This window comes from Pseudopipra pipra, chromosome W (genome assembly GCF_036250125.1).
Source record: "Pseudopipra pipra isolate bDixPip1 chromosome W, bDixPip1.hap1, whole genome shotgun sequence".
Taxonomy (NCBI): Eukaryota; Metazoa; Chordata; class Aves; order Passeriformes; family Pipridae; genus Pseudopipra; species Pseudopipra pipra.
Genome location: NC_087580.1, coordinates 41380108 through 41407429, shown reverse-complemented (window position 1 = coordinate 41407429; position 27322 = coordinate 41380108). Strand labels below are relative to the sequence as shown.

Sequence of the window (27322 nt, the reverse complement as noted above, 5' to 3'; positions counted from 1 at the left end):
AGATATGGTGGGCCTTTAATGAAGTACATAAAAGGATTGGCCTTTAATGAGGTACATAACATGCAGAAGAAGGAGAGTTTATGGCTTCTGAAAAACACCCAGTTATCAGTTTCCTCATGGCATCCTTGAGCTCCTGGTTCCTCAGGCTATAGATGAGGGGGTTCAATGCTGGAGGAACCACTGAGTACAGAACTGATAGTGCCAGATCCAGGGATGGGGAGGAGATGGAGGGGGGCTTCAGGTAGGCAAATGCTGCAGTGCTGAGGAACAGGGAGAGCACAGTCAGGTGAGGGAGGCAGGTGGAAAAGGCTTTGTGCCGTCCCTGCTGAGAGGGGATCCTCAGCACAGCCCTGAAGATCTGCACATAGGAGAAAACAATGAAAAGAAAACAACCAAATGCTAAACAGACACCAAACACCATGAACCCAAGTTCCCTGACATAGGACTGTGAGCAGGAGAGCTTGAGGATGTGTGGGATTTCACAGAAGAACTGGCCCAGGGCATTACCCTGGCACAGGGGCAGGGAAAATGTATTGGCTGTGTGCAACAGTGAATTTAGACACCCAGTGGCCCAGGCAGCTGCTGCCATGTGGGCACAAGCTCTGCTGCCCAGGAGGGTCCCGTAGTGCAGGGGTTTGCAGATGGCAACGTAGCGGTCGTAGCACATGATGGTGAGGAGGAAATACTCTGCTGAGATGAAGAAGAAAAAGAAAAAGAGCTGTGCAGCACATCCCATGTAGGAGATGGTTGTGGTGTTATGGAGGGAATTGTGCATGGCTTTGGGGACAGTGGTGCAGATGCAGCCCAGGTCTGTGAGGGAGAGGTTGAGCAGGAAGAAGCCCATGGGGGTGTGCAGGTGGTGGTCACAGGCTACGGCGCTGAGGATGAGGCCGTTGGCCAGGAGGGCAGCCAGGGAGATGGCCAGGAAGAGCCAGAAGTGCAGGAACTGCAGCTCCCGCCTGTCTGCGAATGCCAGGAGGAGGAACTGGGTGAAGGAGCTGCTGTTGGGCATTTGTTGCCTCTAGATGTGGGGCACTGTTCAAGTAGGAAATAACAGTGACAAGTTAGGGCAGAACATTCTGGGAAAATTGAAAGCCACTTTCCAACACCCCTCTCACTGCTACATTTGTTTTCCTTTTCTAGGAGTCTCTCCTTCAGCTCCAGGGCTGGAGCCCTGGTTGGGGCTCACTACATCTGCCATGAGGTGCAGACCCTCTGCCCACTTGGTGTGAGGGCTCAGCCCTGCTCTCCACCGGTGGGGTCATGGGCATGGTGGGCACAGGGGCCTGTCCTGGTGTTCAGCTGTGTCACATGAAACTGCTCCCATTGCACTCCCAGTTTTTGAGAAAAACCAGGACAGCAGAAGGCAGTGTCACAGGTTTGTTTCATTTTATTTATTTTTTTTTCCAATTCCCTCATCTCTTCTTAGGAATGTTCCTGGATGTCAGAACCCCTCAGCATTTCTGATCCACTCAGGGAGAACAGAGTAGGTCCTGCCAGGCAGAAGGATTGTCTGGGGCTTAGTGCAGAGTGAGAGGAGCTGGTCTGTCCCTCTCTCTTGTTCCCAACTGCTTTGGCTTTGCTTCTTCCTGAGATGGACATTGATGACACTCCCATTTTGGTCTGAAAAGCCACCAGACACTGTTGAGAGCAGAGGGATCCATCCCAGACCCCTCAATGTCTCAGCTTGTCTCAAAGGCTCAGCACCCCACTTGGAGCCAAGGACACCTGTGGCTCATCTCCCCAACCCAACAGCATCTCCTGGCATGGGCACAGCATCTCTTCCCCTCTCCACTGGGGCTTTCAGAGAACACAGCTGTGTTGGGAGGATGATTTGCATTCTCCAGGGCAGCTCCCACCTTAGAAGGACACCTCAAAAAAGAGCCAAGTGTCGTAATGCCAGAGTCTGATTGAGGGAAAAAGAGCTCCTTACCCAGGCCCACAGACTTCACTGCTCACACCCCACAGGGCAGAGGACAATTGGAATGTCTCATTCCCAGGGACACACCTGCCATAGGGGAATCCCAGGATCAGTGTTGGACTGTGTAGCTTGAACTCCCCTCCCAGTGAGCCTGACTGAGAGAAGGAGGGAACAACCTCAGGACCAGGGGCAAACTGAGAACCAAGGAAATGCACAGGGAGGGTCCAGCTGGGAGAGGCCAGGGCAGAGCCCACTGGGCACTCAGGGCAGCATCACCCTGAGCCAGCTGGGCCACCTCCCAGACACCAACAGTGCCAGCAAGTGGTTCGCAGCCCTGGGCAGATCCTCACAGTTCCCTCTGGAACTCAAACCAGCAGGCATGTGGCTTGAGAGCTTAAGAGAAATCCCTCCTTGGACCTTCCCCTCGAAGTATCCCCTGGAAAATATCCTGGGGTACTCTGGTTCTGTGAGCAGCCCTGACCCATGAAACTCTCACTTGATAGAAGAAGAAACCTGCCCTGCCAGGCTTTGCTCTTTCCACCCCCAGCTTCTGCCCAGCCCTGAGGGAGCTCCCCAACCCGTTTGAGAGCTGCCCCTGGCAGTGGCAGAGCTCCTGCCCCGGCACAGCCCTGGGCTGCAGGACCCTGCTCTGCAGGACAGCTTGGGGCAGCCTGGGTGGCACAGCCCGGCTTCACAACCCTGCAGCCATCCCTGGGAGAAGGGAACCCTGCTGGGATGTGCCTGGGATGGTGCAGCAGGGAGTGGGATGTGCCAGCATTAGGAGATCTTTGCACCAACTGCAGACACATTGCCCTTCATGCTGACTCACCGTGAGGAAGCCTGGAAAGATTCATCCTCCAGTGGATCTTCCTCTTGACTTCCCTCACAGCTCAGGCTGTGTGTAACCTCTCTCTGCCTTTCATTTGTGCCCTGGGTGCTGCGGGCAGTGCCCTCAGCCCTGCTGGGCTGTGCAGAGGAGCTGCTCACCAGCAGAGCTGTCTCTTTGAAGCTCTTCTTGGTTGCCAGGAGCTCCCTGTGTGCCAGGAGCCCAGCCCAGCTCAGCAGCACAGCAACAGCCCCGAGGCATTTCATGACCCTCAGGGCGTTTGTCATTGTTTACATGAGACTCAGTCCCTGAGAGGAAGTTCAAACAACTTCTCAAGAAGTCAAAGTGAGATTGAAACACTAAAGTTTGTCATAGTGCTAATGAGTCTCACTGTGGGACACAACTGAGAATGTGTCCCCAGGTTCCAGTTAGAGCAGAAAACTGCAGACAGTGATGACAAGGATGGACAAGCAAGGGAAAGGTGACTGATGCTGAATAAACTTTGACTTGTTTCCTTAATGTAACAGGCCAAGCCCTGACCCTCAGCCCCTGGGAAGGCAGATCCTGTCCCTGCCTCATTCCTCAGGGCTCTTCCTGTGGCACTGGGATGTGGGATGTGCAGTGCCAAGGGCAGGACCATGGGGTGGCACCTGCCAGGCTGCTGAGCAGGGACAAGGAGGCCATGAGGCCCCAGGGCTGCAAGGGCCACTCCCCTCCTCCTGGCATCAGGGGCACAGACAGCAGCCCTGGCCAAAGGTCTGCAGAAGGTGGCTCTGTCAGGGCCTTTCAGCTTCTCCCCATCCCTGTCTCCTCTCCAGCCCAGGCTGTCCTACGGTGTCCATGCCCTGCCCCTTTCCCTGCAGGCTGTCGTCATCCCCCCGGCTGCCCCACCTGGCTGGCACCTTCCTGCACTGACATCTCTGCATCCTCCCTGGCTCTTCCTGCACACACAAACCCTTGGGCTCATCCAGACTCCTCCTTTGTGACATATTGCAGCAAAACACTGACCTCAGAGGGAAATTTCTGACTTCTTGTCACCAGTCTAGGCCACCCCAGCTGCCCTTGGTGGCACTAGTTCTTTCTTAGGCTGTTTTCTGACAGGAAGAAAAGCTCCACCAGCTCTGACACCCCCCTTCCAGACCTCTCAGGCTACTCCTCTACTGTTCTCAATCTTCACACCACTGACCCCTGAGTCCTCAGCCTCCATATACGGGTCATGTGCTTGAGGCCCCAAATTCCTTCCTGGGAGATCTCTGGGACCTCTCCAAGGTTTTGGAAGATGACAATAGAGGGCTCTTCTCCCAGGAAACACAGAGAGACACTTTGTTCCAATGGCTGTCTTTGCAGAATGAGACACAATATCTTCAAACGTTCTGGGACAAGGGAGCTCTGAGCTCTGGGTACAGAGGGAGGTCCAAGTGCCAACCACTGGAGTTGGAGCTACAAATCCTCAGGGCTTGTGTTCTTTGGAGGGCCAGACACTGGTGAGAGTGGTGTGTGTGTGAGCACATTTAAGGACTTGAAGGGCACAATAAACTGTCTCAAAACACTGTCAAAGCAGGAAAATCCCATAAGGCACCACAAGACATAAGCACTGGTGGCAAACAGGAAGGCATTTAATTCCAAGGCCTAAAGGGAGGTGAAGCTTTGGAAGTAGCCCCCAGGACAGAATTGCACTGTGCAGACTGTGGGAAAGAGCAGACAGCCCCAACAGGAAGCCAGGGCTGGTAAGGCAGGTCTGGGGAACCCATCCAGACAAAGATTCCCACCTGCAGACTGGAAGCACACCGGGCAAAGCTCCCACTGTGGCAAGCTGTGGGAAAGGAAGCAAGTCCTTGTAGATGCGCCAGCCCAAGCTGTGGGAACAGCATCTACCCCCCTGAATACCCAGGGCTTGGGCTGGATAAAAGTGATAGCCCAGAAGCACAACTTGGGGACCCTCCACCGAGCAGAGCAGGGGGAAGAAGGACCATCGGGAGCCTCAGGGATCTCCATGGTGTGATACATTTACTTCATCTCTGTCTCTCTCTCACTGGCTTCCCACCACCCCCTTCTTCTCTCTCTTTCCATTTCTTTCTCTGTCTCTACCTCCTATTTACTGTTAAATCAAAGCAGTCTCTACCTCATATTTACTGTTAAATCAAAGGCCATGTTGACTTTGGCACATGGTCTCCTTTGCAGCTGAATTTCGGCAGAGGTGTCTCTTAGTAATGGGAACCTGACAGTATCCATGAGGTTTTACAGGGTCAGAATGACCAACTGATTCCATGAGGTTCCACAGAGTCACAGGGTCCATTTGGCTTTGTAATGCTCTGTAATGTGATAATGAACCTTTGATTCCATGAGTTTGCAAAATGTCTCAGGACTCCTTTGGTTCTAGGAGGCCCCACATATCACAGTGGCCCCTTGGTTCCATGAGATTCCACAGTGTCCCAGGAATCCTTTGGTTCCATGAGCCCTGCAATGTCACAATGGCCCGTTGGTTCCATGAGGTTCCACAGTGTCACAATGGCCCCTTGATTCCATGAGCTTCCACAATGTCTCAGAGTTCCTTTGGTTCCATGAGGGCCTGCAGTGTCACAGTGGCTCCTTGATTCCATCGTTCCACAGTGTCCCAGGGTCCATTTAGCTCTATAAGGCTCTGCAGGGTGACAGTGGTCCCTTGATTCCACAAGGTCCTGAAGTGTCTCAGGGTTCCTTTGGTTCCATGAGGCCCCACATGTCACAAAGGCCCCTTGACTCCATCAGGTTCCACAGTGTCACAATGGTCACTTATGCTCAATAATGCCCTGCAGTGTAAGAATGTCTCCTTGATTCCGTGAGGTTCCACAGTGCCAATATGGGCCCTTGATTTCTTGAGGTCCACAGTGTCCCAGGGTTCATTTGTCTCCATGAGCCCTGCAGTGTCACAGTGGCCCCTTGATTCCATGAGGTTCTGAAAAGTCTCAGAGTTCCTTTCGTTCCATGAGGCCCTGCAGTTTCACAGTGGCCTAATAATTCCATGTGGTTCCACATTGTCCCAGGGTTCCTTTGGTTCCATAAGTCCCCGAGGTTCCTCAGTGTCACAATGGCCCTTTGATTCTATGAGGGCCTGAAATGTCTCAGGGTTCCCTTGGTTCCATGAGGCCCTTCATGGAACAATGAATCCTTGGTTCCATGAGGTTCCACAGTGTCCCAGGGTTCCTTTGGCTCCAGAAGGCCCTACAGTGTCACAATGGTCCCTTTACTCCAGGAGGTTCCACAGTGTCCTTGCTGGAACATACAGGGCTGTAATGTTGTCACCCCTGCAGAGCTGCCTCCAGCTCTGGGCTCCAGCACAGGAAGGACATGGACCTGTTGGAGCGAGACCAGAGGGGACCAGCAATAGGATCAGAGGGATGGAGCAGCTCTGCTGTGAGGAAAGGCTGAGAGAATTGGCATTGTTCAGGTTGGAAAAGAGAAGGCTCCAGGGTAACCTAATTGTGGCCTTGCAGTGCCTGAAGGAGCCAACAAGAAAGATGGAGAGAGACTATTTACAAAGTCCTGGAGTGACAGGACAAGGGGGAATGGCTTCACACTGACAGAGGAAAGGGTTAGATGGGATATTAGAAAGAAATTCTTGACTGTGAGGGTGGTGAGATCCTGGCACAGGTTGCTCAGAGGAGCTGTGGCTGCCCCATCCCTGGAAGTGTTCAAGGGCAGGCTGGATGGGTCTCAGAAAAATCTGGTGTAGTGTCAGGGGGTTGGAACAAGTTGATCTTTAAGGTCCCTTCCCACTCAAACCATTCCATGATTCTGTGACTGGTGGGGGATGTGGTGGCCGGAGCCATCGGGCACAGAGACCCCAAAATGATGGAATTTTCCATACTGGGTGGAGGAAGGAGGGGGCAGCAGAACTGACACCCTGGACTGCTGGTGGTCAGACTTTGTCCTGTTTGGGAGACTGACTGATCTGGGTGTGAGTGTGGATGTGCTGGAGGGCAGGAAGGCTCTGCAGAGGGATCTGGACAGGCTGGATCAAGAAGGCCAAGTGTCAGGGCCTGCCCTTGGCTCCCAACAACCCCCTGGAACGTTCCAGGCAGAACGTTCCAGGCTGGGGGCAGAGGGGCTGGAGAGCTGATCAACAGGAAGGGACTTGGGGGTGCTGCTTGACAGTGACTGGATATGAGGCAGAGTGTGCCCAGGGGGGCAAGAAGGCCAAGGGCATTGTGGCCTTTGTGGAGAAGAGTGTGGCCAGCAGGAGCAGAGAACTGATTGCCCCTCTGTGCTGGGCACTGGGGAGGCCCCACCTGGAGTGCTGCTTTATTAAATCACAGCTGCCTCCAACTGGCTCAGTGGGAAACAGAAGAGCAGTGCTCATAGTTTGAATTGTGGTTCTTGGCGAAGATTTGATGGCATCAGGATTCCAGTTCTCCTGCCTGTAGGAAGGACAGAGTTTCTTTTTTGTGATAAGATCCATGCCTGGAAAGCTCCCCAGGCAGCCACCAGGCCCCAACATGGCATCAGGGCAGTTGGCAGCAGTCCCCTCAGCACCTGCCTCCCAGCCCTCGCCAAGCCACCACCTTACCCACAGCCCCAGAGCTGTCCTCCATCATTCCTTGGCTCTGGGAGCCAGAGAGTCTCAGGCTCCATCTCCCCACAGCCAACAAACCCTCAGGCTTTTCAGGGCCAGTACCTGTCTCCTTGTGGAGCGATGCTCAACAGTGTGGCAACTACCTTCCTTGGGAAAAAGTCCGCTAGCAGCAGAAGCAGGGTAGTGGAAGCACTCCTGCACACATTCACACTTCACACCTGGCAGTCTTTCATGCAGGAAGCTCAAAATCTTTGGCACCTGAAGGGGACAGAGGTGAGGAGAGTGCTGCCATGGTAGTGCAGCCTCAGCTGCCCTTTCCATGCCACTCTGCTGCCTTCAGGTGCCTTCAGGTGCCTGAGACACCTGGGTTTGGCAGAGAGGGATGGAGAGAGGAACAAGGCCTTCTAGGGCTGAAGGGCAGGACAATCCAGCCACAGGCCACTTACATCCGTCAGGAAGAAGCACGGGTCATCCGTGGCCAGCCACAAAATCTCTTCTGCTATGATCCTGCGCCCTCTGTAAAGGTTCCACCCAAATGGTTCAACCCATGGACGAGTCTCTCCAGGTATCCATTGATAATTCTGTGCATCTTTCTGCTCCAGGGCTTCAAGGACAATGTGTGTCCTCTCTGAGCACGTGAGGTATCTTTCGAAGGACTGCGGCAGGAAGGAGGAGAGCAAAGATGTCACCCCAAGGCCCCTGCTGGTGCTGCTCAGCTGGGCAGTGAGAGCAGCCCTGGCCACAGGTGCCCAGCAGTGCTGGCAGCAGTGCCCACAGTCACTGTGTGGGGAAGGACGAGAGCAGAGGGTCCTTAGGCTGAGGCAGGAGGGCTGGGCTCATGCTCACGGGGTGCTGGCCCTGCACAGGACCAGGGCTCACTGCTGGGCAGGAGAGCTGCAGCTGCTGCTGGGACACCAGCAGAGTGCTGCCCTCAGACAGTCCCTGCTTGGGGACAGCAGGAACCCTCTCATCAGGGACACTGAGGCCCTGTCAGCCCCACCGATTCCGGGTGCCTTTGGCTCACAGGAGTGCCCTGCCGATGGCACAGACAAGAGTCTCAGCAACGGGGGAGCTCATTACCTTGATACCACACTTTCTTCCGAGAGTCTTGCAGAAGCGGGTGATTTCACCTTCCACGTGGCGTGCGTATCGTTTGCCCCTTAGCCTGGTCCTGCCTAAAGAGCAGGGCAGACGTGCAAGTCAGGGAGAGCAGCTTTGCCATCAGGCTTTCCAAAGCAGCCCGAGATCTGCTTGGGAGATGGCAGGCCAGAAGGAGATTGTGGAGGGAGGGGGTCAGAGTGGGCTCCACAAACAGGCAGGGTTGAAGATGGTGAAAGGAGCGGGGAAGGAGAGCAGCAGAGAACAGGTGCAAGACTTGAGGAGAGCACTCCACTTGTGCAGCAAAAGAGAGCTGGGATGCTACGGGGAGCAGTTGGAGGGGCAAAGGTGGTCAAGCAGAGAAGCAGAGCTGGGAGGTGATGTCTGTGTGCAGAGGGACGGAGGCCACCACAATGCCCCTGAGCTTTTTGCTTACAGATGAATTCGCTGAGGTGCTCAACAGTCGCCTGACACTTTATTGAAGCTTTACTGAAGTTGACATACTTTGCTTAATGCAATACAGTTTATTATTTTAAAATAACACCCAAAAAAGAGTGCATCTGTGAATAAAGTCACATCTTACTGGGAATTCCTCTCTAAATCTGAGAAACCTGGCAAACAGCCTTAGCCGAAAATACCCAAACCTACGTGAGTTGTGCTTTGACTGCTGTGCTTACAGAACATCTGATGGTGGTAAAAGCAGAACTAGGGCTGTCCAGGGCACTCATGTTCTGTGCAGTCTCTAACAGGAACTCATGATGGACTTTGCTGGCCAGGAAGGACACGTCTGCTCTTTCCTGCAGTGTCAAAGTTACCAGGGATGTGTCTTCGAGACTAAAACCTTGCTTTAATGGACTTTGAGACCCAGACCTTGAGGTTTGGTTTGTTCACAGCCTCATTCTGTCCATTCAGCTCCCTCTGCTGGAGGCAATTCCATTTCCAGGGGAGGTCACCTCAGTTTTGAAGTTGAAGCCTCAGATTTCACTCTGGAAAACTTGGTCAATGTGTTGGTGTCTCATGCGTGGGTGTTGTACGTGTTGGATTTCAGTCTCCCACTTGAGGAACAGAAGGTTTCAATAGACCTCAAGTGGCTGAAGCCCTGGGTTTGGCCATCAGGCCTTGTCTTTCACTGCTGTGGTCTTTTAATAGAGCAACAGAGAATTGCAGCAAAAAACTGAAGAGAAAAACTTTGTAAATTTTGTTTCAGAATCGTTGCCTTGAACCTTTGGTCGAGGTTGGGAATGGTTTGTCTCCCTTGGCAGGGAGGGTCAGTACTCTTTGTCATTCTGACATGACTGCCCAGGGCCCTGATTTTATTGTGGCCAAAATACTGGGCTTGGAAACCAAACCAGGAGCTGGTAGATAACAGCAGCTTGAAAAATGGGCTGATGCCTAATTGATGTGACAGAAGGAATGAAAGACTCATGACAGCTAAGAAAAAAATTGGGCTTTTCAGTGTCCACCTCAGGTTAGGATCACTGCCTGTGTCTTAGTGGAGGAAGATGTTTTTGTAACTTTATTGAAACTTGTTAGTAAAATGTGCCTGAATTCCTAAGGAAACAACCACTGTGAAATCTTTTAAACCAAATGTAGATTTCCAAAGTGTAGAAGTTGCTATTAATATTTTGGCCATTCCTGTGGCATCTTTTTGGTGTATGAATGACTTTGAGAACAAGAACATGTTCTTAATTATAACACATTATCAGGTCTGTTTACTGCTAATTATTTTACAAGGTTGAGAGAAGAGTTTAAGATGAAAGTTGTGGGGTTACTTGCAAAGTTTTTGGTACAACCAATGCAGTTGGACCTGGTGGGGAAATTTGCCCTTAAATTGGTTTTGGCAGATCTCATGAGTGTCTAAGGCAGAGGCAAACCCAACTGGAAAGAGCCTTTCAAGGGTGACTAAGATGTAACTAAATTACCTTTTTGAGAGGTGGGGAAAGCTGATGTCAGGAACTAAATTTCCTTATGTTAAGCTTAGTAAAAATATATTAACATAAAAAAATTAAAATTATTTTAATGGTCTTATTTATGGGTTTTTCACTGTGCTTATGTTAGTACTTCTGAGTGTTTGAGTGTGACAATAATGGACAGCTTTGTGGTTTTTTTTTTTTATTTTTCATGTTTTGATACTTTGGTCAAGGCATTAACATTAAAAATCATTCAAAATTGTAATTCATCTTCAAACACTGAAATAGATTTGAAATGAGGTTAATGAGAACAGTGGGGGGAAAAAAACCACCCGAGCCCAAAACCAAAACAACCCCAAAAACTGTTCATTTTCCCATTGTATTTTAAAGAAGGAAGTCTGTAGAGCAGCAGAAAACAGGACACGTGGGCAGGTGTGAAAGTCAGACTGGGGCTTGTTGCACTGGTTCCAGTGGTCTTTGCTTCAGTGTAACTGGTCATTTTGAGATGAGACTGGGGAAACTGGGCTGCCTGGGCAGAGACCACTGGCTGGCCCCACTGGTTTTTGCTGGGCAGTGGGTAATTTTTGCCTCACTTGTCAGAATCAGCCCACGGTTATCAGGGAATGGGGTAGTGGTGAATTTGGCTTTCAGACTAAAATGAGGTTAAACTTACACGTATTCAAAAGAATAAATTGATGTTGCAGTGCAGATACTCAAAATCCCGAAGACCTTTTGAAACCTTTTTTGTGTGTCAGTCCTACGGCCGAAGCTCTTCCCGCAGTCGGGGCACTCACAGGGCTTCCCTTACTGGTGGGTCCGTTGGTGTTTGGTCAACTTAGAGCTCTGAGTGAAGCTCTTCCCACATTCCAAGCATTTGTAAGGCCGTTCTCCAGTGTGGAGGCGCTGGTGACTGATTAGGGCAGAGCTGTGGGCGAAGCTCTTCCCACACTCCCCACACTTGTAGGGCCTCTTCCCGGTGTGGCTGCGTCGGTGGGTGACGAGGGTGGAGTTGCGGTTGAAGCCCTTCCCGCAGTCGGTGCAGCGGAAGGGCCTCTCATCCGTGTGCGTCCGCTGGTGCAGAAGGAGATGTGAGCTGGTGTGAAACCTCTTCCCACATTCCACGCACTTGTAGGGCCGTTCCCCAGTGTGGATGCGCTGGTGGGTGTGGAGGTGGGAGCTCTGGCTGAAGCTCTCCCCACATTTCCCACACGTGTAGGGCCGTTCCCCAGTGTGGATGTGCTGGTGTTTGCGGAGGCTGGAGTTGTCACTGAAGCTCTTCCCACATTCTGAACACTTGTACGGCTGTTCCCCAGTGTGAATGCGCTGGTGGGTGAGGAGGTTGGACCTGTCGCTAAAGCTCTTCCCACATTCCCCACAGGTATAGGGACGTTCCCCAGTGTGGATGTGCTTGTGCCTAATCAGGTGGAAGCTCTGCCTGAAGCTCTTCCCACATTCCCCACACTTGTAGGGCTGTTCCCCAGTGTGGATGCGCTGGTGGCTGAGGAGGCTGGAGTTGTCCCTGAAGCTCTTCCCACATTCTCCACACCTGTAGGGCCGTTCCCCGGTGTGAATGTGCTGGTGCCGGATCAGGTGGGCACTCTTCCTGAAGCTCTTCCCACATTCCAAGCATCTGAAGGGCTTCTCCCTGCTGGGAGGTTGCTCAGGGACCACCAGGTCAGAGTTCCCCCTCAAGCTCCAGCCGCCTTCCTGGCACAGGCTGGGTCTTTCCTCCTCAGAGAACCCTGGGATGGCTTTGGAGCCCCTCCTGCGGGGGGATCTCCGGCCCTTTTCCTCCCCGCTGCCTTCCTGCGCCGGGGAGCCCTTCAAAACGGCCTCTCCCACCAGGGTCTCACGGGGGGATTTGTCCTCTGGGCTCTCCGTCCTCAGCTCGGGGCCTGGGGCAGGAAGCAAGAAGGACAGGGAGGGGATTTGCCTCTGGCCCACAGGGAAGGCCAAGGACATCCCCCCAACTCCGGCCCCGGCAGGACGGCGGCGCCAGCGGGGTTGTCCTGCAGCCGGGGCCATGCTCGGCTGACAGAGCCAGCACAACACCCGCCCAAAGGGACACTGACTGCCTCCTCACCTGCCTGGGGGGCCCGAGGCATCTTCCTCTTCCTCGCAGCCTCCTCCTCCATCCGCCCAAGCTTTGGGAAGGACAAATCCTGATGGGGGGGAAAACAAGGGCTGAGCGCGTTGGCTTGGGGGTTCCTCCTGTCGAAGTCCATATCTAGAGCTCACTGGGCATCCCGTGTCCATAAGAAGCTCCAAAACACCAAGATTCAGCCCAGAAAAACCCAAACCACCCAGAATCAAGCAAAAAACCCCTCAGAAATAGTGAGATGAAGTTCCCCCGCCATAAACTGCAAAAAGTTGAGATTCAGTTAAAATATACTACAAAACATGAAGATTAGCCTGCAAAACTCTCCTAGAAGTTCCCCCTCTTTCTCCCCCTCTGGGTTTCAAAGGGTCTCCCCTCTCTGCAATACTGGGGGTCCCACTTAGGGATGCTGGGAGTGTTGAGGGTGCCAAGAGTACCTCCTCCTCTGCCTTACGCCTTTGGGGTGCCATGTTCCCAGACATTCCCCCTCTCTAGGTTCTGCACTCTGTTGTCCCGGGGATCCCAGGGATCCCTACTGTCCAGGTTTCCCCTTCTCTGCAACCCCTCTCCAGTCTCTTGGGGCTCTAGCAGCTCCCACCTCTCTCCAGCCTCCCTTGCACTGCAGAGATCAAGGCATGGGGACGCCCCCATGGCAACCCCGCTCCCGCTCTCTCCCCTCCTCTCAGCCCTCCTTTCACACCCCTTTCCCACTGGCCCCCCAAACCCCAGCTCCCCCCAGCTCCCTTTGGGGGTGACCCACCGCCCCTCACGCTCCCTTTGGGGGTCCCACCCGCTCTTTTCACTTCTCTCGCCCCTTTCCCATCGTGGCCGCTCCACTCACCCGACAGCGGCAGGAAGGGCAGGGACAGGGGTGGAGCAGGAGCAGCAACAGCAGGAGAACAATTGCCCCCCATCCCATGGGTGCCCGGGAAGGTGGAACTCGTCCCAAATATCCTGGGGGAGCATGGGGGATCGTGACATACTGGGGCTGCCAGCACAGATTTCCCTGCACAGTCTGCAGTGAGTCAAGCTCTGGAGAGGAGACTGTGCCCCATGGATGGGATTGCAGAGGCTCCCTCAGGTCCCCAGCAGGAATCAGTAATCAGGAATAGACACAAAAGGCCCCCACGAAGATTTCGGGGGAGTGTCCTGTAGGGAGGGGACAGTGTCACCCCACCAGGGCAGGGCTGGCAAGTGGGAGGCTGCTTCAGGGGTCTGCAAGAGGCCTCGTGCTCTGCTCGGCCCCAGCAGTGGCTGGTACCAACACCCCCGGCTGAAGACCCAGCCCTGGGCAGTTCCTGCCAGAACAGCCCCACCCCCACCTGGCTACACCCTCCTGGCAGGGACTTGCAGACAGTCAGGAGGTCTCCCCTGAGCCTCCTCTTCTCCAGCCTCAACACCCCCAGCTCCCTCAGCCTCTCCTCACACCATCTGTGCTCCAAAGCCCTCCTGCCTTCCAGCACATCAACACACCTCCAGCTTGGTGTCACCTGCACATTTGCTGATGAAATGCCTGGTTCTGCAAGAGCTGGAAACATTCAAGGGGCAGCAGGACCAACTCAGGAGCCTGGGGGGCTTTGGGGTCTGGGTGGGTCCTGGAGAAGCTGGGGAGAGGCTTTGCGGATTGGGGGTACAAACCAGCACAGACCAGTACAGACCAGCACAGACCAGTACCTCCTCACTGCTCCCTAGATCTCTCCTGGAGCTGGGCCACCTTGTCGTGGGACACCTGAGCCCCCCCACTGCTCTCCCAGTACAGCCCAGTGCCCCCAGTACAGTCCACTGTGTTCCTGTCCCAGGGGGGGTTGGAGGCATTTCGGGGAAGGCTGGGGGAAATTTCAGGGGATTGGGGGAGGGGTTGGATGGGGATTTGGAGGGTTTTGGGGGGCTTTGGGTGCATTTCGGGGAGTTCAAAGGGGTTTTGGGGGGTCAAAAGGATCTGTGGGGGGAGGGGATTAAAGAGAAAATGGGGGTTAGGGGACTTTAGGGGGAGTTAATGGGGCCTGGGATGGGAAAAGAGGGGCTGCACCACAACGAGGTGAGTCCTGAGACCCCCCCCCCAGTGTTTCCAAGACCCTCTTGGTGTCTGCACTCCCAACCTTTGACATCCTGAGACCACTCTGGAGTCTCCAGTGTCCCCAGGGCCTCCCCAAGGCCATTTCCCCCCTTGACACCCCCCATTCCACTGTCCCTAAACCTCTCCCCACTGTCTCCCAACCCCGTCCCTGATGTCCCCAACCCTCCATCTCACCCCAGGAGCCCCCCCAGACCCTCTGACCAAAAACACCCCCCTCCCCATTCACAGAAAGGCCAAGGGCATCTGGGGACACCCTGGGGACAGTTGGGGGGCTTTGTGGGGCACTAGGGGATTACTGGGGGATACTGGGACACACTAGGGGGAACCAGGGGGCACTGGGAGGGACTGGGGAGTTACTGGGGGATTACCAGGACACACGGGGGGACACTGGGAGGTTACTGGGCCATACTGGGGGGCAGTGGGAGGTTACTGGGAAACACTGGCTTGTCACTGAGGGGGTTCCTGGGCCATACTGAGGGTTGCTGGGATATACTGGGGGCACTGGGATCCCCTTACCCAGATGTGGTACATCTTCCCTCCGGATTTTTTCGGGCACCCACAGGATCCCTCCCCTGGGGGCTGGAGGACCCCTTGAACCCCACTTCTTGGCTTTAGGGGACCTCCAGGCCCCCCTCCCTGTGGGGTCTCTGTGTGCTGAGTTTTGGGGGTCTCTGGGGTTCAGGGGGGAAACTGGGATCCCCTTTTCCCTGAGGTCGGTCTGCCGACATAGAGACCCCACAAAATAACCTCAAAACCCCTGAAATCCCCTCAGAAATCCACCTCTGGACCCATCCAAACCTCTTCAAGGACCCCTGAAATCCCCTCAGAGACCTCATCCACCCCCAGGACCCCCTAAACCCTCTCAGTGACCTGCAAAACCCACCTGGGACCCCCCACGCCCTTTCAGGGACCTCCAAAACCCCCTCAGGGACCCTCAAAACATCTGGGACTTCTGAAATCCCCCTAGAAACGCACAAAACACCTTCAAAGACACCCCCCCCAAGCACTCCAGGACCTCCCAGTTCCTTTGGAGATTCCAAAACTGCCTGAGAGATTCCCAAACCCCTTCAGCGACCTTCAGTCTCCTTCCTAAGTCCCCTCACGAGATCAAACCCCCTCAGAGACACCCTAAAACCTCCTCAGGGATCCCTAAAAGCCCCTAAGAGGCCCCAAAGACACAAAACAGCAGAAGAGCTTTCTGTAAAGGAAGGGAGCAGAGAATCTGAGAAGGAGGAGACCAAGGAAAAACTGAACCAAAGCAATAAAATCATCCTGGCCCTTGCAGTTTTTCCTTCATCTTTTTCTCCCTTTTCATTTTTTTCGCTTCTTTTTTTGGTTGGGTAGTTTTGAATTTTTTTTCCGAAGGAATTTCTCAGGACCCGAATCCAACATCCGGGTTCTTGGGAGGCCTCCCGGGCCCCGCGGCCCCCGACAGGGTTGCAATCCCGCGCTCTGCCTCTCGGGAACCCCGAACCCCCGCGCTAAACCCTCCCGAGCCCTCCAGCCTTTCCACCCACAGCCGCGCTCCCCGCAGCCCCCGAGGGGATCCCCAGACCCCGCTCTCCCGCACCCCCCGCCTGCACTCAGAGCTCACCGACCGACCCGCCGCCATCACCGATTCCCGGCAGCCAACGCGGCAGGGGCGGGGGCGGGTCTGCGGGGGCGTGGCCGCGCGCTGATTGGCTGCGGCGGCGTTCTCTGAACGCGGTGCGCGCGCAGCCGGGAATCGGTGATGGCGGCGGGGCCTGCGGTTCGCTCTGAGTGCTGTGAGTCCCCCCGGGGGGGCTCGGGAGGGTTTAGCGGGGGGGTTCGGGGATAACCGAGGAGGCTTTGAGGGGTCCCTGAGGGAGTTCGGTGTCCTGAGGGGACTCAGGGGGTGGTTGAAGGTTCCTGAAGGGGTTTGGGGGTCTCTGAGGGGGTTTTGGTTTCTGAGGAGATTTGGGGGGTGCCAGGTCGGCTTTGGGGGTCTCTGAGGAGGTTTGGGGGTCCTGGCGGGACCTTTTAGGCAGTTTTGGGGTCTCTAGGGGGTTTACGGGGTCTTAGACGGTTTTGAGGGTCTCTGAGGAGGATTGGGGGGGTCCCTAAAGGGGACTGGGGTGTCCCAGGTGGGTTCTGCAGGTCACTGAGAGGGTTTAGAGGGTGCTGGGGAGGGATGAGGTCTCTGAGGGCATTTGAGGGGACCTTGAGAAGGTTTTGATGTGTCGAGGGGGGATTTCATGGGTTTTGAGGGCATTTTGGGGGGTCCCCTAAAGCCCAGCAGTGGGTCCAGGGGGTCCCCCAGCCCCAAAAAGAAGAGGTCCTAGGGATGGCCCCCAAAATCCGGGGGGGGAAATGTACCACATCCAGGTAAGGGGATCCCTAGACCCCAGTATATCCCAGTGACTTTCCAGTGACCCCTTCAGTGACCATCCAGTGTGTCCCAGTGACCTCCCACTGCCCCCCCGTATGGCCCAGTGATCCTGCAGTGAGCACCCAGTAACCCCCAGTATGGCCCAGTAACCTGCCAGTGTCTCCCCGTGTGTCCTGGTAATTTCCCAGTAACCCCCCAGTCCCTCCCAGTGCCCCCTGTTTCCCCCCTGTGTGTCTTAGTATCCCCCAGTAATCCCCCAGTGCCCCACAAAGCCCCCCAACTGTCCCCAACGTGTCACCAGATGCCCTTGGCCTTTCTGTGAATGTGTGTGGGGGCGTTTTTGTGGTCAGAGGGTCCAGGGGGGGCTCCTGGGGTGAGATGGAGTGTTGGGGACATCAGGGATGGGCCTTGGGGACAGTGGGGAGGGGTTTGTGGACAGTGGAATTGGGGGTGCCTAGGGGGGAATTAGGGCTATGGGAAGTCCCTGGGAACATTGGAGACACCAGGGGGGCCTCGGGGTGTCAAGGGAGGAACTGGGGACACCAAGAGGGTCTTGGGGACACCAGGGGGGGTCTCAAGACTCACCTGCTCGTGGTGCAGCCCCTCCTCTGCCCGCCCAGGCCTCATTAACCCTCCCCAAATGTCTCCTAACCTCCATTTTCCCTTTAATCCCCTCCCCCCATAGGTACCTCTGACCCCCCAATGTCCCCAAGACCTCTTTTAACTTCCCTAAAGGCACTCAAAACCCCCAAATCCCCATCCAAACTCCTCAGATCCCCCCAAATCTTCCCCAGCCCCCCCTCAAATCACTTCCAACCCCCCTCAAAGAGGGATCACCCAGCACCCTGGGACAGGAACACAGTGGGCTGTACTGGGGGCACTGGGCTGTACTGGGAGGGCACTGGGGGGGCTCAGGTGTCCCATGACAACGTGGTCCAGCTCCAGGAGAGATCTGGGAAGCAGTGAGGAGGTACTGGTCTGTGCTGGTCTGTCCTGGTCTTTACCCCCAATCCCCAAAGCCCATCCCCATCTCCCCCAGGACCCTCCCAGACCCCAAAGCCCCCCAGGCCCCCTTCAGGCCCCTGACTTGGTCCTGCTGCCCCTTGAGCATCTGCAGCTCCTGCAGAACCAGGCATTTCTTTGCTCCCCACAGGGTCCTTCCCACATCCAGAATGGAATCTGGAGGCAGCAGGATGTGCACAGGGCTCCCATTTCCTACAGTGCAAAGGGGCTGCAGGGAATGATTCCCCTGCTCTCGCAAATCTGCCAAAACCTGAAGGGCACAGAAGTGGGAGCTTCAGGAATTTGCTGGCACTGGGAGTGGAGCTCACAGGGTAGTGAGAGGAACATATCCCTCAAATACTCAATATACTCTTCATACTCAATATCTGTCTGGACAGACAGATAAAGCAATAATCAGATATATTCTGTGTCATATTTATGGCACATATTCTACAGAATCCATTCTTAGGTGTTGTATGATATATCTATAAGATATTACAAATAATAAGCAATAACAAGGCATTTGTGGTTCTGCCTGTCTCACACACACACACAAAAGTCTGGTGTAGTGCTGCCCTCAGGAAAACCCCCCAACCTTGCTCCAGCTAAAGCCGTGGAATTTGTCTTTGTTTCCCTTGGGTTCAGGGTCAGGCTGTGCCTGTGTCCAGCCCAGAGGCTCAGAAAAGCATTTCTCCCGTCCCACTGCAATCTGCTGCTGCAGACAGGACCCAGGCACTGGTGGCACTGGGAGTGAACAGCAGAGTGTTTCCAGGGGCTCTCTGAAGGAACACAAGTGTCCAAAGAAACCAGCAGAAGTGTCCACAGAAGTCCCAGTCTTTCATCCCTGAATGAGCTCGTTCAGCCCAGGAAAAACTGTCTAAGTTTTATTTCCATGTAAGGAGGTTTTTCCCACTTTAACATCAGTTTAGTTCCAAACCAGTTTCTTCATTTCCTCCTCCCACTTTCCCTGAAGGACACTGACAGGGACCATGGACACTGACAGGGATCACAGTTTGTCCCTTGGCCGTACAGCTCCTGTTGTTTGGCAGCACAGGAGAGGTTAATTAGAGCCCAGGCTCCAATCCCAGGGCACCCATTGGATCAGCACTTGTGGATACAAACTGACCTTGGGCTCAGGATGCAGCTGCGAGCAGAGATTTCCCTGCAAAGTCTGCAGTGAGTCAAGCTCTGGAGAGGAGATTGTGCCCCATGGATGGGATTGCAGAGGCTCCCTCAGGTTCCCAGAATGAATCATCACTCTCTGCAAGTCCCTGCCAGGAGGGTGTAGCCAGGTGGGGGTGGGGCTGTTCTGCCAGGAAGCAGCAGTAGGACAAGAGGGCTGGGTCTTGAGCTGTGCCAGGAGAGGTTTAGTTTGGATATTAGGAAGGAATTTTTTGCAGAGAGAGTAATCAGGCCTTGGAATGGGCTGGGCAGGGAGGGGGTGGAGTCAGCGTCCCTGGAGGTGTTGAAGGTGAGAGTGGATGTGGCATCAGTGCCATGGTCTGGGAAGCACGGCGGGGTTGGATCCAGGGTTGGACTTGATGATCTTGGAGGTCTTTTCCAACGTGACTGATTCTGTGATTCTGTGATTGCCATTCCTATGGCAGCACATGCTTGAGGCTCTATCCCCAGGGTGATAGAGATGTCTGTCCATATCTATCTCCAAGGTTAGTCTGTAAATGTGTGGTGTTAGAAAAGCAGGCTGAGTTCTGGGCTGGTTGTAGGAGGAGAAGGAAGCCCAGAGGCCAGTGCAAGCAGGCAGCCCTCAGCTTGCACCTGATGTTCCCTCCCTGCAGGTTCCTGTCCTTGAGCCCAGGCCCTGAGGTGAGGCTGAGAAGTGGCGCGGAGGTGAGCCCAGAGCTGTCCCTGAGGTGAGGCTGAGAATAAGTGCAAGGCAGAGGTGCTGCTGAGGAAGGAGAGCCCTGTGGTGGGGAAGAGGGCAAAGCTGTGAATGCCCATCCCCGAGCAGGTGCTGTGTCCATCCCCTGTGTGCCAGGTGAGCTGGGGCTTTGCTGCAGAGCTGCGGGCACTGATTTGAGCGTCTCCAAGTGCTGAGATGGTGGGCACCCAGGAACACAAACTGTGCCTGGCCACGGATCCTGCAAGGAGGAGCAGAGACAGCCGTGTCAGTGTGGGGGTCCAGGTTGTCCCTGTGCCTTCCCCTGCAGGCCCTGGCTGTCCCTGCTGGGCCCCTGTCCATCCCCATCAGGTCCCTGCCCGTCCCCTCCGGGCTGAATTCCCCCCCAGGAACTGCTCAGGAGCTGAAGCTGCTACCATCCCCCCCCCTGCAGCCGCTGCCCCAGCCAAGGGAGCAGCAAAGGCAGGGCCAGGAGCAGAGGCAGCAGCAGGGGAGCCCTGGGGGGCCAGGAAGCTCTTGTGTGGGTCAGGAAAGAGGTGCTGGGCACGAGGCCGGGGCTGTGCTGAGCAGGCCCAGCCCTCACATCCACCCAGCCAACGCCGGCTGCCCGGGGGCTTGGGAGGGACCCCCAGCCCGTGTGCCCCACACTGAGCTGGCAGAGAGAGAGCCAAGGGACAGGGCCACGGGCAGGGCCACGGGTGAGGGACAGGCAGGGCCATTGCAGGGCCACGGTGAGGGTACAGCCTGTGGCAGCAGAGCTGCCCAGGGCCGGGTGCAGCCGGGGGTGTTGGTACCAGGCAGTGCTGGGGTTGAGCAGAGCCTGAGGCCTCTTGCAGAGCCCTGGAGCAGCCTCCCTCCCACTTGCCAGCCCTGCTCTGGTGGGGTGACACTGTCCCCTCCCTACAGGACACTCCCCCCCAAAATCTTCGTAGGGGCCTTTTTTTGTGCATATTCCTGGTTGCTGATTGATTCTGGGGACCTGGGGGAGCCTCTCCAATCCCATCCCTGGGTCACAGTCTCCTGTGCAGAGCTTGACTCAGTGCAGACTTTGCAGGGAAATCTGTGCTGGCAGCCCAAATATGTCACGACCTCCTTGCCCTCCCCCCAGGATATTTGGGACAAGTTCCCCCTTCCAGGGCACCTGCGGGATGGGGGGGTGATTGTTCTCCTGCTGTTGCTGTTGCTGCTCCGCCCCTGTCCCTGCCCTTCCTGCCGCTGTCGGGTGAGCGGAGCGGCCACAATGGGAAAGGGATGAGAGAAGTGAAAAGAGCGGGTGGGACCCCCAAAGGGAGCGTGAGGGGCAGTGGGTCACCCCCAAAGAGAGCTGGGGGGAGCCGGGGTTTGGGGGGTGGGTGGGAAAGGGGTGGGAGAGGGGGCCTATGGGGAGGGAGAGGGGGCTAATCTTCGTATTTTGGAGTATTTTTCATCTGAATTTCAACTTTGTGCGGTTTGGGGGGATGAGGATCTTCTTACTATTTCTGAGGGATTTTTTTGCCTGCATCTGGGTGATTTGGGCTTTTCTGGGCTTAATCTTGGTGTTTTGGAGGTTTTTATGGTCACAGGATGCCGGGTGAGTTCTAGAGATGGACTTGGGCAGAAGGAACACCCAAGCCAATGCAGTCTGCCCTTGTTTTCCCCCCATCAGGATTTGTCCTTCCCAAAGCTTGGGCGGATGGAGGAGGAGGCTGCGAGGAAGAGGAAGATGCCTTGGGCCCCCCAGGCAGGTGAGGAGGAAGTCAGTGTCCCTTTGGGCGGGTGTTGTGCTGGCTCTGTCAGCCGAGCATGGCCCCGGCTGCAGGACAACCCCGCTGGCGCCGCCGTCCTGCCGGGGCCGGAGTTGGGGGGATGTCCTTGGCCTTCCCTGTGGGCCGGAGGCAAATCCCCTGCCTGTCCTTCTTGCTTCCTGCCCCAGGCCCCGAGCTGAGGACGGAGAGCCTGGAGGACAAATCCCCCCGTGAGACCCTGGTGGGAGAGGCCGTTTTGAAGGGCTCCCCGGCGCAGGAAGGCAGCGGGGAGGAAAAGGGCCGGAGATCCCCCCGCAGGAGGGGCTCCAAAGCCAGCCCAGGGTGCTCTGAGGAGGAAAGAGCCAGCCTGTGCCGGGAAGGCAGCTGGAGCTTGAGGGGGAGCTCTGAGCTGGCGGTCCCTGAGCAGCCTCTAAGCAGGGAGAAGCCCTTCAGGTGCTTGGAATGTGGGAAGAACTTCAACCGTAGCTCCTCCCTGCTCCAACACCAGCACATCCACAGTGGGGAACGGCCTTACACGTGTAGGGAATGTGGGAAGAGCTTCAGAGACAGCTCTGATCTCCTCAGCCACCAGCGCACCCACACTGGAGAATGACCCTACACATGTGAGGAATGTGGGAAGAGCTTCAGCCGTAGCTCCAATCTCTGCACCCACCGTCGCATCCGCACTGGAGAACGGCCCTACAAGTGCTTTAAATGTGGGAAGAGGTTTTGGACCAGCTCAAATCTCCTCCTGCATGAGCAGACACACACGGATGAGAGGCCCTTCCGCTGCATGGACTGTGGGAAGGGATTCAAGCGGAACTCCAACCTCCTCACCCATGGGCGCATCCACACTGGGGAGAAGCCCTACAAGTGTGGGGAGTGTGGGAAGAGCTTTAGCCGAAGCTCTCATCTGCTCCGGCACAAGCACATCCACACTGGAAAACAGCCCGGGAAAGGGGTGGGAGAGGGGGGCTAGGGGGAGGAGGGAGAGTGGGAGTGGATGTGCTGTGGGGCTGCCTTGTTGTCCCCATGACTTGATCCTTGTAGAGCGGTGGAGGCTGGAGAAAGGGTGGAGCTCAGGCCCCCTGTGCTGAGCCAGCGGTCGGGGCCATGCTGTTGGTGCCCAGTTGCCCCTGATCAGGCTGAACCCAGAGCCCACCCATATGTCAGGGGGCCTGATCCACTTCCTGCTGTCATTGCCCTGGGGCAACCTCTGGTGTTCCCCTGCCTGTGGGGCTGTTTGGTTGCCATGTACACAGCTGGCCCTTGTGCAGGGCTGTGCCTTTGGGGGCTCTTTGCGGTGGGCAGGAGGTGTTTTTTGGGGGTGCTGGGCTGGGTTGGTGGCAGAGCTCCGGAGGTGGGTGGGGGGATGCGGGTCCCCCCCACGGTGGGGGTTGGTGTTGCTGGGTCAGGCCCCGCCGGCTTCATTGTCAGCCCGGTGCCGGCGGGGGGGACACAGGGGGTTTGGGGCCCCCCGGGAGTGCCGGGGGTGGGTGTGGAGCCCAGGAGCTGCCAAGTGTGGAGGGCGGAACGGGGCAATGGCGGAGCTGGGGGACCCCCGGCAGCCTGGAGGGGGGAGCACGGAGAGAGAGGAGCCCTGGAACCCCCGGGAGCCTTAAACCGGGGGCACAGAGAAGGGCAAACCTGGACAGTGCGGACCCCTGGGATCCCAGAGAAAACAGAGTGGAGAACCTGGAGAGGGGGAATGTCTGGGAATGCGGCACCCAAAGGCGAGAGTCACTGGAGAAGGAACCCTTGGGACCCCCAAGACTCCCAGAATCTCTAAGTGGGACCTCCAGCATCCCGAAAAGGGGAGACCGTCCGAACCCCAGAGGGGAGAGACCAGAGACAGGGAACTCCTGGGAGATATTTTTTGGGTAATCCTCATATTTTGGAGTATTGTTTGGCTGAATTTCAGCTTTTGGAAGGTGGTGGACTTCTTGCTATTTCTGAGGGCTTTTTTGCTTGATTCTGGGTGGTTTGGGTTTTTCTGGGCTGAATCTTGGTGTTTTGGAGGTTTTTATGGACACAGGATGCCCGGTGAGTTCTAGAGGTGGACTTGGGCAGGAGGAACCCCCAACCAACACGCTCATCCCTTGTTTCCCCCCCATCAGGATTTGTCCTTCCCAAAGCTTGGGCGGATGGAGGAGGAGGCTGCGAGGAAGAGGAAGATGCCGTGGGCCCCCCAGGCAGGTGAGGAGGAAGTCAGTGTCCCTTTGGGCGGGTGTTGTGCTGGCTCTGTCAGCCGAGCATGGCCCCGGCTGCAGGACAACCCCGCTGGCGCCGCCGTCCTGCCGGGGCCGGAGTTGGGGGGATGTCCTTGGCCTTCCCTGTGGGCCGGAGGCAAATCCCCTGCCTGTCGTTCTTGCTTCCTGCCCCAGGCCCCGAGCTGAGGACGGAGAGCCCGGAGGACAAATCCCCCCGTGAGACCCTGGTGGGAGAGGCCGTTTTGAAGGGCTCCCCGGCGCAGGAAGGCAGCGGGGAAGAAAAGGACCGGAGATCCCCCCGCAGGAGGGGCTCCAAAGCCATCTCAGGGTGCTCTGAGGAGGAAAGAGCCAGCCTGTGCTGGGAAGGTGGCCGGACCTTGAGCCAGAGCTCTGAGCTGGTGGTCCCTGAGCAGGCTCCCAGCATGGAGAAGCCCTTTAAGTGCTTAGAATGTGGGAAGAGCTTCAGGCAGAGCACCCACCTCCTCAGCCACCAGCACATCCACACTGGAGAGCAGCCCTACACCTGTGGGAAATGTGGGAAGAGCTTCAGTGACAGCTCCAACCTCCGCAGTCACCGTCGCATCCACACTGGGGAACGGCCCTACTCATGCTGGGAATGTGGGAAGAGCTTCAGGGAGAGCTCCACCCTCCATGTCCACCAGCGCATCCACAGTGGGGAAAGGCCCTACAAGTGCTTGGATTGTGGGAAGAGGTTTCAGACCAGCTCATATCTCCTGAAGCACAAGCAGACACATACAGGGAAGTGGGCCTTCCACTGCACCGACTGTGGGAAGGGGTTCAACCAGAACTCCAACCTTGTCACCCACCAGCACATCCACACTGGGGAGAGGCCCTACAAGTGTGGGGAGTGTGGGAAGAGCTTTCCCCAGAGCTCTAACTTGACCAGACACCAACGGACCCACCAGTAAGGGAAGCCCTACCAGTGCCCCGACTGCAGGAAGAGCTTCGGCCGCTGCTTCCACCCCGAATGAACCCCCTGATGGTGAGGCAACCCCTGGAGTTCAAGGACTGTCAGTCCATCCCTTTCGACCAGAAAGGGCCAGTCCCCTTTCATAGGGGCAGCTTCTTCCAACAGAACCCTTCTTGGGGTGTCAGTCCTGGAAGTTTAGAGCAGAGATCTCCCCACCAGCGTTGGTCTGGGGGAGGTCCATCCGTCTCTACTTAAGAATTACTACTTTTTTGCCAGCTTCAACAATTGGCTTCAACAATTGCTTTAGTGTAGAGCACTGTCCTATCTTATCCTGTACTCCTGGTAGTTTTAGTGTGTCTATTGTGCAATAAATAATTCTGATGAAGATCTTTTGTCTGATCATTTGTAACCCTAAATAAATTCATTTCTATCAATAGATCTGTTTTGCCATCATTAAAACCTGGGCAACAGAAGTTTTTCAGTCGCACCTCTCTAATTCCTCTAAATTGATTCTGTTGGCATAACTGAAGGCTGAGATTGGATCCAGCAGCCCCCAGCACCCCACAGGAAGTTGGAAGCTCAAGGCCTGCCCCCCCCTTTCTTAGCCCCCTTGTGCCCTTAGACCCCCATGGGACTGTCAGACCTGCCAGACTATCCCTCCTTTTCCACCCTTTTCCCTGTTCCTCCCACTTTCCCATTGTTCCCTCAATCCCCATTTTTCCCCCCCGAACAGTGTAGGGGTCCCAACCCCCACTTTTTGCCCCCTCTCCTGTGGCTGCTGAAGGAGAAAATGAGGCTGCACACACAGAGTTCCATTGCAGGACTTGTCCCCCCATCTTTCCGGTGTCCCCCTTTCATTGGGGTTCCTTTGGAAACAGCGCCTGGGCTTTGTCTTTTGGTCCACTGGAATTCCCAGCATGGCCCCAAAGCAGTGCCCTGATCCCACACATTCCCCTCCCCTCATGTGCTGGCTGTGTTCAGCCACCAGAGAAAAACACAGGCTGCCATGCAGAGCATTCAAAGTGGTTTCCACTTTGGCAAACAGCACTCTCTGGATGGAAAACACCACTCAGGGCCAAAACACTCCTTGTTGATCCTGATTAACTGAATGCAGCTGCTGCTGCCTTAACTTGTTCCCACAAAAATTCTCAGGATTCCTTTGCTTCCAGGAGGCCCCACATGTCACAATGGCCCCTGGATTCCATGAACTTCCAGAGTCTCCAAGGGTTCCTTTAGTCCCACGAGGCCCTGCAGTCCCCAAATGCCCTTTGGATTCTTGGAGATTTCCCTTTGTCCCAGGGTCCCTTGTGCTTCAGAAGGAGCTGCAGTGGGACAGTGGCCCCTTGGCTTTGTGAGCTCTGCAGTGTTCCAGGAATCCTTGGGTTCCAGGAGAGCCTGCAGTTTCACAAGGAGCACTTGAATGCAGGAGGTTCTGCAGGGTCCCAGTGGCCCCTGGATTCTGGGAGGTTCAGAAATATCTCAGGGCTGAGAAAACTGGCATTGTTCAGGCAGGAGAAGAGCAGGCTCTGGGGTGATCTAATTGTGGCCTTCCAGTGCCTGAAGGGAGCCAACCAGAAAGATGGAGAGAGACTTTGGACAAGGGCCTGGAGGGACAGGACAAGGGGCAGTGGCTTCACACGGATTGAGGGAAGGGTTGGAGGAGATAGTAGGAAAGAATTCTTTCTTATGAGAGTGCTGAGATGCTCCTGAAGGCCCCTCCCAAGCCAAAGCATTCCATGATTGTGGGACTGGTGGGTGAGGTGGTGGTTGGAGCCGTCTGGGGCACAGGGACCCAAAATGAGGGAGTTTTCCATTGTGGGGGAAGGAAGGAGGGGGCAGCAGAACTGACCCCTTGGACACCTGGCAGGCAGGCTTTGGCTGGAAGCTGGTGATGGGGAGCTGAGTGAAGCCCCCACAATGCAGGAGGAAATGGTCAGTGACCTGCTCTGCCAGTGAGATCCCCCCAAGTGCCTGGGCCCACATGGGATGCAGCCAAGAGTCCTGAGGGAGCTGGAGAAAGAGCTGGCCAAGCCACTCTCACTCATTCCCCAGCAGTGCTGCACAACTGCACAAGTCCCAGCTGACTGGCAACAAGCACATGGGATGCCCATCACCAGGAAGGGCCAAAAGGAGCATCTGGGCAACTCCTGGCCTGTCCCATTGACCTCAGGACCGGGGAAGTCCATGCAGCAGATCCTCCTCAGTGCCATCCCATGGCAGGGGCAGGACAACCAGGGGATCAGGCCCAGCCAGCGTGGGGTTGGGAAAGGCAGGTCCTACCTGACCAACCTCATCTCCTTCTCTGACAAAGGACCCGCTCAGCAGCTGAGGGAAAGGCTGGGGATGTGTCTCTGTGGAATTCCAGAAAGCCTTTGGCACCATCTCCCCCAGCATCTCCTGCACAAACTGGCTGCTCATGGCTTGCCCGGGGAACTGTTTGCTGGGTGACAAAGTGTCTGATGGCCCAGGGAGTGGTGGGGAATGGAAGGAAATCCAGGTGGGGCCAGTCACTAGTGGGGTTCCCAAGGGCTCAGGATTGGGGCTGCTCCTGTTTAACATCAATATTGATGATCTGGGCCAGGGGATCGAGTGTCCCCTCAGGAAAGTCATGGACGACACCACGTTGGGTGTGAGTGTGGATGTGCTGGAGGGCAGGAAGGCTCTGCAGAGGGATCTGGACAGGCTGGATCAATAAGGCCAAGTGTCAGGGCCTGCTCTTGGATCCCAACAACCCCCTGGAACGCTCCAGGCTGGGGGCAGAGGGA

General features: G+C 55.8%; 2 protein-coding genes and 1 pseudogene across 2 annotated transcripts in view; 1 reads left to right on the top strand and 2 right to left on the bottom strand.

Moving 5' to 3' along the window:
- Window positions 1–24993, top strand: part of LOC135405526 (gastrula zinc finger protein XlCGF7.1-like) — a 98452-nt gene extending 73459 nt beyond the window's left edge. The window contains exon 2 of the mRNA XM_064640235.1: window positions 23801–24993. Coding sequence (XP_064496305.1) covers window positions 23801–24555 — 755 coding nt within the window. The 3' untranslated portion in view covers window positions 24556–24993. The remainder of the gene's footprint in view (window positions 1–23800) is intronic.
- Window positions 44–1012, bottom strand: LOC135404715 (olfactory receptor 14J1-like). Its single transcript, XM_064639456.1, has one exon. The coding sequence runs from the start codon at window positions 1010–1012 to the stop codon at window positions 44–46; it is 969 nt and encodes a 322-aa protein (XP_064495526.1).
- LOC135405246 (zinc finger protein 850-like) overlaps window positions 11011–27322 on the bottom strand; it is a 195080-nt pseudogene continuing 178768 nt past the window's right edge.